Below are 12,491 nucleotides of genomic sequence, written 5' to 3' on the forward strand. Positions count from 1 at the left end.
GAAATTTATTGATTATTTAGGTGGAAGCTGCTGATAAACAGCTGCGATCAACTCGCGCTTTCCTGGAAGAACAGGCGGTGGAAAGGGAACAGGAGAGAGAAGAATATCAGCGTGAACTGACACGCCTTAATGAAGCACTTGAGGGTAGGGAGCGCGAGAAGGTGGACAGGGAAAGAATTTCCAAGGAGGTATGTCCATTGTATTTTCCTTGCTCGTTTGTTTTTTTAAATGCCTTGTATCTCACCTCATGGGTGCTTTTGTTGCCTCATTTCATATAAATTTCTCGCTTTGAAATATGACTGCAAAGTTTTGTAAACAAATATTTTGCTATATTTTGATGGAAACCAAATTGAGAATATTTTTTGGGATAAGATATTTCATAATCGTTGAGAGAATCATGCGGTTGTGGACACTTTCCTGTTGTTTTACATGTTTTTTTTATGGAACAAGAGCTCTACACATAACGTAAGCATTCAATATCAAAATCAGAGTATATCAATTACTTGCTTGCCATCACAATAAAAACAACTCATGAATATACCTGTGTCACATGTGGCCTTGGATGTTATGTCCCAACCAATAACATCAGCTCTTTCAAGGTTTGGAGAAGCCTCCGAGTTTAAATGGGAATGTCAAACTCTGATATAGGTTTCTACTAAAATATCTTTTTACCAATTAGTTGTACATTTCATTCCATTGTATGTTCATTAACTGTAAAGTGGAATTAAAATTTGGTTATCAGAAACTCTATTGTGCTGTGGAGGGTGTACATATTGATGATCTATATGAGAGTCTATTTTTTCACATACCTGGTTTAAGTAATTTGGAAGATAGTGTGAATGATTTTTTATGTGTTTTGATATGTTCAAGTCATGTAGTTTGTCCAGTAGTCAGATTATAGTACCAATTCCATCATAGTAATTGTGTAGTGGGTGATAAGTAATGGAGAATTGCCTTCTGCTGATACTGACTTTGTTGTTTATAAATTATTTGAATTGTTTGGTATTGACTTGGCAATGCCACTTGTAATGAAAAATTTTTAAGCCTGTAAATGAGTTGAATAGTCATGCTGGGGATTTAAAATTTCCAAGTATTCAAACTGCTGATCATACAAAATTCATTTTCAAGCATAATGGGGTCTTAAAGTTGCCGCAGAGAAGGAAATTGCTTTTTAAATCCAAGGAGTCCCATGAAATCAAGTGTATTTGTACGTAATAAAACAGGGTTCCCACTCAACCGTGAAAACCTTAAAACCGTGAATTAGCCGTGAATTTCGTCTACCGTGAAAAAACCTGGAAAAAGCCGTGAATTTCGTCCTAAAAGCTTAAAAATCTCTCAATTTTGATAATAATACCTTCCCAGAAATTTTCAACTTCGTTCGTGGCTAGCGCACTTCTATTCATTGTGGCGAGCATCGTCGCATGGGTCAGAAAAGCGTGGAAACGAATGTTGCCTGAAGAAAAAAAGAACATCTTTTCCCAGCGCAGGCCTTTTCTCTCCCCCCTCCTGAAATATGACACCACTTCTCATCAGCTTGTTTACTTTCCTCGACTGGCTTGGTTTCCCCTCCCTCGGTCACTGCTTAGTCCCCTTCCACCTAATTAGGCTTCCCACTGGCTGCAGCGACCACTTTCAAAACTAAATCTAGATGGCATTTGTTTCGAAAAATTTGAACGTTTATTCAACACCCTCAAACCTGTGATTGGAAGACCACTAACCTGGACAACCTGCTATGCGCTGTGGACACTACACTCCTTGCGTTTGAACCGGGCGACAGCGAGCTTTCGGCGCGAGGTTACTAATTCTCGCGCGTTGCGGCCTGAAAACGAGAGAAGATTTCCGCTTATGGCAACACAGCATTACACGATCTTCGCATGCGTCGACCTGGGCCTTGCCGGTTTTACGTCGCAACCGGAAAGTTTGTGTGGAAATATTTGACGAGTGATAAAGTAAAGTGAAAGTGAAAATATCATGTTTCAGCAGGTATTTATTATGTCTTTATATATGTATTTCAAACCAAGTGAATTATAATGTACCTATTTGCACCTATCTAAGACAAGTTTTTTTTTCATCCTAACTCCTGCAGAAAAGAGCTTACAATCGAATGCAAAATTTTCGACGTCAATCGGGTTGCATAATTTTCGTCGGAAAAAATTATGGATACCTGAGGTTGCAACCTAATATATATAGCCATACAACGAAAAATCAACGTCAAAAATACCTGAACAGTAATTTAGCTTATTTAATTTTGTGTTTAAGTGAAAAACTATTGCCATTTTAGGCAGCAGGTAAAGCGTGCGTGCAAATCAATCGCCGGGTGCACTTCTGCCGTGTCCGCGAGATCGCCTGCTTTCCCCCTGGGTTCGGCTCCATTCAAGTTAGAGCTTGATCAACTTACAAAATTTTTGTGTGATTGATTACAATTTACCTCAATTTTAACCAGAGGCGGATCCAGGATTTCTTTCTGGGGAGTGGGGAGCACAAGCAAAGCTGTATCCAGGATTTTGTTCTGGGGGGGGGCACAAGGATACCTCATGATACGAAACGAGCGCAATGATAATGTGACCGTATTCAAAATCTTGCATATTTTTTAAGTGTCTGGGGGGTATGTGCCCCCGTGCCCCTCCCTAGATCCGCCTAGGATCGTAACGTTAAAGCCTCAATGCTGTCGCGATATAAACTGCTACAAAGTCGTTCCATTTTTCCCAGAACAACAGTATGAAGGGAACATGATTTGCCTCTGATTAGAGAGATCGATTCAGTTTTGGTTTCAGAGTATTACGGTAGCAGAGAAGTCATTACACTGCCGCTTTCAAAAGAAAAGTTATACGGTGGAACCTCGATCTATCGTTCCCGCATTGATCGTTCGCCGTTTCTGATCCCAAATAAAGTTCCTTATAGACAATGTAGTTTTTTCCCGCATCTATCGTTCCCCGAAGTATCGTTTCTCGCATTGATCGTTTGAAGATCGTGGTTCCGACGCATAATTTTCCCGCATCCATCGTTAGACGAAAATGAGACGAAATAAATACAATGTGTAATTTTTGGTTAATAATGAATAGCACATAGTTAGAATCTTCCCCAAGAGATGGAACTACCATTGGGAGAAGCTCAGTGCCGTGGGAAAGTAACATTAGCGCATTTCCCAAGATCCGTTATCCCCCTCCATTCAGCATTCGCCTCCCCCCTTCTGATGCTTTCCTCTTCTTCAAAATAAAAAAAGGCCCCAGCTCGCGCAGGGATTGTATTACGAAGACCTTAGCTTCGAAAAAAATATCGAGTTACACGAGAACAATAGAAACGTGTTTCGCGCTCCCCCCTCTTCTCACCCACTGACCCTTTTCAGCCTAACTCCTTCAAAGTTCCCAGTTCCTGGAGGTCAACTGCTGCATGAGTCCCCTATTAGCCCAAAAGGTATCTAACAATGATATTCAGCAATTGCTATTATGCTTTTATTAGATTGAAATGTTAGTAATTTGCATGTAATAAAAAAAAAACGAGACCAAACGCGACATATTTTAAGCAAGGAAATAGATGAAAAAATACGATGGTGATTTTTGGCGAAATGCGATATCCTCGTAGCTGAGCTTCTCGGCAGTTAATTCGGCATTTTGTCCCGGAAACACGATATCAGGTTGTTATCAGTTATCAATTTACGAGCTATACTATAAGTCTCACTTGTCAGAGTTACTGACGAAGGGATATCTTCTCAGGATTTTTGTTTCTCCCTACTAACAATCGGAATTCATCTGCTCATCTGGCGCTACGATAGTTAGAAAAGAATGGGTATCTTTAGGGTAAAAAATTTGATGGCGCAGTCATATGGTCACGCTTCGCCCTCTGCAGTATGCTCTGCGTACCCCCGTACGCGATAGCATCAGTTCCGAACTTCACCTCGTATGAGTGGTTCCCTACTTTCCAGGGTGGCTGGACTTCGAACCACCGAGTGTTTTCCATGTGGGTTTAATAAAGTCAGGTTTCATTTTCACTAGTTTAATTTTATTCGTCTTCGGACCTTGGCCACTCCGAAGAAACTATTGAGAACTTTAAGAGATGGACTGAAAATAATTGAACACGAAGAAAAGAATCCGGGCTAGATGCGCGTGAATATTACAGAGCGTCTTGGGTTTTCCGCTAGCACATGACGGTAGGGGTGGGGGTAGAGTGAGCTACCTGGAGAAAACAAGTAGAGATATGAAGGCGAAGATCCAGATGAGCGTGCCACTGACGATTAACGCAACATTGTTCACGCTTTACACACTACCTCAATTATATTAAAAATATAATCATAAGACAGAAACAATTCAAGTAATAGACTATTTTTGGCCTTCGTCATCCATCTCAAAACCAGTCACTGTGCCGGCGAATGCGGTTGTTTTAGGCACAACATGCACATTGCTCTCGTGAATACGTGTACTGGAAATGGTGTTTGATGGATAAGAATTTTTACATCAGACTGAAATCCATGATAGCAGTGTAAATTCCGAGTGGAGAGCTAACATTTTTTTTAGTGAGGTGGCGTTTTCCTTCAGAATTTTGAAAGAGATATGGGTCGAATCAACAATATGACCTATGTGTCTTGATAAAGTACTACTATTCCTGTTATTATCTAAAATATTGTTTGAAACCTTTAATTACTCGCCAAAATCTTGCGTTTCCTGGGATATAGGCAACCTAGCAAAAAATAAAGCATTGATCTTTTTTCCGCATTCATTTTATAATCGTAACGTTATTAGGAAAAAAAAATTTTCCCCTAGTGGAGTTCCAAAAAAGGAGGGCAGTCTTAGAATCGTGTTCGTCTTAGATTTGTGCTAATACGGTGTATGAAATTGTTTTTCGATTTATTATATTCTATAAACAATTTAAATAAAATATTTTCAGTTAAATAGAATGATTGGGGTGGGGGAAATTCGGTTACTGTGCAGTTATAACTTATAACAACGTGCGCTAAAAACAATCTCTCGGCGAGGAATTGAAAAAGGACCTCGGGTGTCCGGACGGAAGAAGGTCCGAAGGGTATTCGGCGTCGAGGCAAGAGCGCGGTTGGGCTGGTCCTTTAGTCGGCCCTGAATTTTGCAAACGATAGATCACGTCATAACAGATATCACTTTTCATTGCGGCGTTAACATTCACGGCGTTTGCCGCGTACGTTAATTTTCTGTTGATATACGGCCAGTGATTTTCTTATTGTTGCCTTATTAACGGACCGTGAATTTTGCGAAATTGTGACCGTGAAAACCTGAAAAAAAACCGTGAAAACGTGAAAAAAAACCGTGAAAACGTGAAAAATAACCGTGAAAACCTGGAAAAAGCCGTGAATTTCATTATTCAGGTAGAGTGGGAACCCTGTAAAATAAGGTGATATTTTGCAAATAATGAAATTTATTTTGGCTCAATTTTCAGTGTCAAAACATCATATTTAGGTGATGAGTTGTCCCAAGCACAGTTAGTATACAATGGAGCTTGGTTCATTAAGTGCTCATAATGCCTGGAAAATTGTTGGCTATATTGGGCACTTGTTATGTATTGTTATATTTGTAATATATAAGCTGAAGGATGATCCTCCTCAATGCCCATATTCACCTGCATACTGCTTTTACTTCATATCGGTTCTACTTCACAAAGGAACAAGATCTGTGTTTGTGTTAAATTACGTAAATTTACGTAATTTTGCAAATGAAATATCGCAAAAATAATGATTTGGAATAATTTCTAAACACCACATATATGTAATCAGAATATGAGTAGAGGCATGATTATGGATCTAGTACCTTCCATAATTGGTACGATACGTCAAATCACTGTGTGACGGCAGAAACTACAGTGCAACCTCGATAAAACGAGACCCAACGGTGCTCAAATAAACACTCACTATAGCGATTTGTCGCTTTATCAGAGGTGGAGCAAATGATAGCCAATATACCTATTTTGAACAGTTATAGAGGAACAGGAGCGGTGCGGCGACAGACAAATTTATATCCGATAAACGTAAGCATAAATCCAGACAAAAGGGGATGTTTTTTTGCATCACTAAATTTCCTTACTTAAACAACAACTAACCATTCAAACAATTTATAAGCGCCGTACTGAATAGGAATATATAAATACAGTAAAACTTCGATTTTACGCACTTTGATTTTACATCAAGTCTTGTTTTTACGCAGCGACACTCAAGTCCGGCCGGAAAGCTTAGGAAATTGCAATGGTGAAACTTCGATTTTTCGCAACATCTTTTCTTGATTTTACGCAATTTTTCGACTTTGCCCAGCATAACCTCAGCCCCAAAGAGGCCGCTAATCTTGATTTTACGCAGTTGTCTTTGGACTTGTTTTGAAAATCCCGACTGGAGCAATATGAAGTTAGGTTATTTATTCGTCTCAATGAGTTGCAAAAATAATACAGGATCCGTTGAAATGACGACGTGCTGTTGAGCGTGAAACTAAAAACATCGCGAATCTAATTATTGCTTCCCCCTCCGCCCTCTCAGTAATATTTCAGGCTCCTTTATGAACGCGAATATTGCTCTTATTGTTAGTTCAAATTTGCCGTAGAAGGATATCAAAATGTTGGCTTCCAAGGTGATCCAAAAAAGATAGTTGTACTTCTAGTATGGACGTAAGTCGATGGTGATTCAAAACGATGGTAAAAGCAGCATGCGTTGTCTCATTCCGCGGGCTAACCCCACATCTGAAGGACGAATGGAGGGGAGGGAAAGTTGCTTGCACGGCGCACTTATTTGAACTGACTCAACTTGCATCTCATTGTCAGTGGGTTTAAATGAAACATGGTTGGAACTTGAATAGCTATTAGCATAACTCCTGTAGGTGGCAAGCATTTATTTTTAACGAAACAGGAGTTAATGCCCTCGGAGAATAACTCGCATCGTCATGTAATCATTGAATTCAAATTCAAGACGTGAGTGATAAGGCAGTCCCTTTAAACTCAGGAATGGCTTAGCACCATTAAATCGAAATACAAAAAGTGTTGTTATCACATATGGGGAAGCAAAATATTACGTGAAGATGAGTCACACGGCTTGTAAGTCGAAAGTCCCGGCACTGAATTCGTGGAAGCTATACCCGGTAGTTTCAATCTACTTATGCTAAAATTTCATGGGAAATGCTTTTTTAATGCGTAAAAATTATAAAGAGGGAAAATTTTTCCGGACTATTAATCATTTTTTTATTCATCACTGGCGGCATGACGGCAGTTGCACGGTTATTTAAATAGCTCACTTAAAAAAAGTGATCTAAACACCGGAAAAATCTAAATTTCCGAATATCCTGGGTCCTGTGTGCTCTGTATTATCTATGGTATGCTATTTGGAAGGAGGTAACCGACAGCTGGGGTCATTAGTGCCATGAAGTAAAGGTTGGGGGGATAGGAACCCTATGTTGGCATTAGCCAGGTTGTAATGATAGGCTCCAAAGGGACCAGGACTTAACGTCCCATCTGCTGGATAGAGTGGTGCACTGGAAGTGCCCTCCGCATTACACTCAAGTAGGGATAGGGCCATCTCTGATAAGTTTCTGCTACTGCCAGGACTTGAACCCAGGCCCACAGGGTGTAAAGCCTTTGTGATGTATTAGCGAAAATTTTCTCCCGGTTAATGGGGTTAATTTGGATGACTATCCTCCGATATCTCTTGTCTTCAATCTCCAATATTTGTTTGTCTGCAGATGGTTAAACGGATTTCCTGAAAACTGCTTTTAACGAGAATATTTTAGAAAATAAGCTTCTCTGTGAGCATTTAGTATCACCATTCCGAAATTTCTCCTAGGTAACGGAAGTAATCTTAGTGCCAGAAATGCTAGCAATTCAACCATGTTGTTCAACTATGGGAAATATAGTTCAGGAATGCAACGTTGTTTCTCTTAACACGTTGCGTACGGATGGCGAGAATTCTTGTCATTTTTTCCCCGAACGTTCCGGACGGATGACGAAGATTCTCGTCATTTAGGCGCGTCAACCTAAACAATTTTAAAGCGTGCAATCCGTATTCGTTAGAACGTTTTCAGTTGTTGTTCGTTATTAATAATGAATTGATACATCATTAAGTTTGATTGGGTAAAGTTATATTCTAAACATTAGCTTTTTAACCATGCTTAAACTAAAGGCATTACGCCCGAATAGGCACATATTTCCATTCTCAACACCTCCACCCAGAATCGGCGTTCCTCTTCTTACCAGCGTTGGCTCCTTATTTATCTTTTTCCTTCAGTTACCCCACACACTTGGCTTATTATTTCCAAAGAGTTTATCCACATGGCCTTGTTTTATCTGGCGAGTTTGACCCTTATCTTCATCGCCGCTTCTTCGAGATGCACTCTCAGCAAGTGGACTGCTCTGCTCCGTCAACATAAACATTCTCGAAAAAAGGAACTGGGGGACTCACAATGAGGCCCCCAGTTCTTTTGGTACATGCCATGGAGGAAGATGATGCTCTCTTACTTATTTCCTGCCTCTGGGTTAGTTTCCTCTCCTAATGTGTCAAGAGCAGTTGGTGTTTCCCTGAGTCCAAGTGAATAGAACATTTGGTGTCAAGTTTTTCTCGCTTGAAGGTTTGCACGCATTTGTGCTCTAAAAACCACTCATAAGAATATTCCATATTATGGCATCACATCGGAAGGACAACACTTTGGATGAAGAAGAAATTTTGTTAGACTTGTGTGCTGATGATTTGTCAGATGTACCATTAGGGTATGACGAAGATAACGACGAAAGTGAAAGCGATTCTGATGTTGTGGTGAATATGAAAACTAGAAAACGTATTCCTCTAGTTATCAGTGAAAGTGACTCCGATGGGAGTGAAAATGAAGACAATACTTTGGCAGGAAGTTCTACTTCATGGGAAAAAATAGATTTTGAGAGACATTTAGAGCAATTTTTGGGCCAACCTGGAGTGAAGCGATTACCAGAAAATTCCAATAACATCCTTGACGTAGTCTCACTATTTCTTGGTAATGATTTTTTTGAAATGATGTGCCATCAATCCAATTTGTATTACTGTCAAAATAAGCATAAATACAAAGAATCGCCAAAAACAGGGAAGTGGTCAAACATAACCATGGCTGAAATGAAAAAATTCTTTTCTATTTTGATTCTGATGGGTCAAGTGAGGAGGGATACACTGAAGGAGTATTGGAGTACAGATCCTTTCATCGAAACAAAAATATTTAGAGAGCTACTGACGAGAAACAGATTTGAGCAGATATGGAAAGCGTGGCATTTTAGTGATAACGAAGCATTCTCAGATACTTCGGATAGACTATATAAAATAAGACCCACCCTGGAATACTTAGTTGAAAAATTTCAAAATGTGTATAAACAAAAGCAGGAATTGTCACTTGATGAAGCCATGATTCCATGGAGAGGAAGATTGAAAATCAAGACCTATAATCCTGCAAAAATTGTAAAATATGGTTTATTAGTTCGAATGGTTTGTGAAAGTGATTCTGGCTACATTAGTAATTTAGAAATTTATTCAGCCGAGGGGAAAAAATTAGAACAAACCATCTTGTCTCTTTTGAAGCCACATCTCAATCTTTGGCATCATGTCTATCAAGACAACTATTATAATAGTGTGAAAATTGCAGAACTGCTCTTAGATAACAAAGTAAGAGTGTGTGGAACCATATGACCAAATCGGGACTCCCTCCCATGTTGAAGAGCGAGGCAAAAACTTTGAAAAAGGGACAGAGCACGTTCTCTCGTAAAGGTGAGGTGTTACTAGTGGTTTGGAAAGACAAGAGGGAAGTAAGAATGATTAGCACTGTTCATAACACCAGCATGGGTAACTCAAAGGTAAAAGATTGGGTTACAGGACAGGCAATCAGAAAACCCACTTGTATTCTAAAATACAATGAGTGCATGAAAGGTGTTGACAGGGCGGATATGTACTTATCCTATTACTCCATCATGAGAAAAACAATGAAATGGTCGAAGAAAGTCGTGCTTTGGCTAATAAATTGCGCTCTTTTTAATGCTTTCAGAGTTTATAAAACTCTAAACAAAAATAATGGCATTCGATTCAAAAGCTTATTGCTCCAGACCGCCAAAGAGTGGGCAGCGAGTAGGCAGGAGTCGAGTGAATCATTCTCGGACGATGACTGCGATGATAAGCCAACAGGACGGGCCCCTTCAAGAGATCACCCACAGCGCTTATCGAGAGACCTTAGCAAACACCATCTCGTTCCTATTGTGGGGAAGGGGACGAAAAAATATCACACAAGAAGATGCAAAATGTGCGCTACGAGAAAAATTAGAAAAGAGACAAGATATGTGTGCTCAACTTGCGGCATTCCACTCCACAAGGGAAAGTGTTTCATGGAGTATCACACCAGAAAAAGATTCTGAAATTATTTGTGAGTATTGCATTCAAAATTGCATGAAAAAATTTTAATTTTTAAATAAGTTATGGCATTTTTTCGAATGGAAGGTTTGCTAAGTGAGTGATGTTTAAAAAACCGCCGGAACAGAGGGTTAAAAGGAATTTAAATACCCCGGTACGCAACGTGTTAAGGTAACACGTCATCTGCGATGCTGCTTGTGAGTAATTAAGATTATTAGGCTTCATTTTGTTGCCTCCAAATGAGTAATTGAATCCGGGAAACATATATCTGATGCGATTGAAAAGGATTTCATGCTCTTTTACCATAAAACCTCACATATGAGACTTTTTCTGGTTCCGGTTCTGGCTTAAATCAGAACTATACAAAAGTGTATGACTAAGTTTTCTATAAATAAGGAGCAAGTGTTATCCTGAAAACTATACTTCTCCTCAATACAAACCCTTGATTTTACACACTTTGAATTTACACAGTGCCCATATTTTGGTCCCTCCAACTGCGTAAAATCAAAAGTTTTACTGTAGAAGAATTTCAAAAGCACGTACGATTTTTTTTTCAATGGGAATAAAAGTCTTTAAATGTGTGTGTACTTTCTTTAAAGATATTTTAAACAATAAACATTTATATGAATAAGGTTTTCTAAGGCTATTAATAGGAATATATATGGTTTAACACAGTTAGAATTTTAGTGTATAGCCATTGCCAGTTGTTTAAAAAGTTTTTTATGAAACTAATTCCTTTGATTTCATGGGATTACTGGGTTTTAGAGCAGTATTTTCACTTTCTTCAAATGTTACCCACACTAAGGCAGTATTATGTCCTTACTTATTCGTTTAGTTTTTATATGGTTTAGCTTTTGCTCTCTGAGTGGGTGCTGGGTTGTTGTGACTAGCTTATCATCACGTCAGTTCTCACACATTTGGTGCACAGATTTTGGTGTAGCAATTGCTTTTTGCTTTCCCATGGTATTGTAGCTTGTAATTATTTTTGTGTAGCTAAAGTGATGGATAAATTTGTGTGCTTGAGTAGCTGAATTTGCCTCAGATTTTTATGTACACCTACAAGGCTTTACACATGGATGTCTATGTAGCATAATTTTAATGCTAATCAGTGTTATATTTTCAGTGATCTGCCTGTTAGTTTTCGGCCTACATTAAATTGTCCCTCAAGTCAGGGCAGGGCATTGCAGAAGATTTTTTTAATTTTATTGTAACCAATTTAGACTACCTTCCCATGGAGTTTAATTTTTTATTGCTTTAAAGTAGTGTCTATGTTTTCTTTACTCTGTCTAGGTGATAGTTGCATGGAATGAATAGGAGAAGTGATAAAAGCTGAGCTCAAGAATAATTGTGAATTTTTTCTTAAGAAACTTGCTCATGAAAAATATGTTGTCAGTAATGTACAGTACTGGACAGAAAATCTTATCGCTCAGGAGCCAAAATTTTTCTAGTCCTGTCTTAACGAGGGATCAGGAATGACTCTGAGCCGGGCCTCCATAGCGGAGAATAAAAACCACACTGTGGGAAGAGGGCTCTGAAAAGGAATTCTCTTTAGCGCCATTATTATGTTGACTCTGTGAGGGTTCTTTAACGTCAATGACTAGGAATTGAGTGAATTCTTCTTGAATTTCTAGTTTAGATTCTCATTAGAGCAGACAATTTTCAAACACCACATTTGTATCCAAAACATCCTCAGTCAATGTGACCCTGGATTGTGGTAGACCCTTGAGGAATTCACTCATGATTCTCCTCTGTCTATTCGCAGTGATTCGCACTGCCATCATTAATCACAGATTTAGGGATTTGCTCTCAGGCTTAGTTGTTCCTCACCTTCCATTCCCTTCTGTGAGAGATGACCTTAGCAGTCTGACATCCGACCTATACACAATCACCAGAAAATGCAGTAGATTCCGTTTAATGGGTCCACCGGTTACTTAGGGCAGCCGCTTAATTGGGGCGGATCTTGAAGAACAGAACCCAATAGAGGAATACCCCAGAGCATTCTCTGCTTAATTGGGACAGCATGCCGCTTTATTGGGCCATGAGTCGGTGACATAGACTCTATACTTGCGGCGAAATTAAATGTTTTTTTTTCAGAAAACTATTTTTTATATTTTCCTCCTTTGATTTACTCTTATTTTTC

At 39.1% G+C, this 12,491-nt stretch overlaps 1 protein-coding gene across 7 annotated transcripts in view; it reads left to right on the forward strand.

The window, feature by feature from the left end:
* LOC124170532 (centrosomal protein of 290 kDa-like) overlaps positions 1-12,491 on the forward strand; it is a 156,102-nt gene that overhangs the window by 91,667 nt on the left and 51,944 nt on the right. For all 7 annotated transcript variants that reach the window (XM_046549308.1, XM_046549313.1, XM_046549314.1 and 4 more), the window contains one exon: positions 21-188. In XM_046549308.1, coding sequence (XP_046405264.1) covers positions 21-188 — 168 coding nt within the window. The remainder of the gene's footprint in view (positions 1-20; positions 189-12,491) is intronic.

Source organism: Ischnura elegans, chromosome X (assembly GCF_921293095.1).
Source record: "Ischnura elegans chromosome X, ioIscEleg1.1, whole genome shotgun sequence".
Lineage (NCBI taxonomy): Eukaryota > Metazoa > Arthropoda > Insecta > Odonata > Coenagrionidae > Ischnura > Ischnura elegans.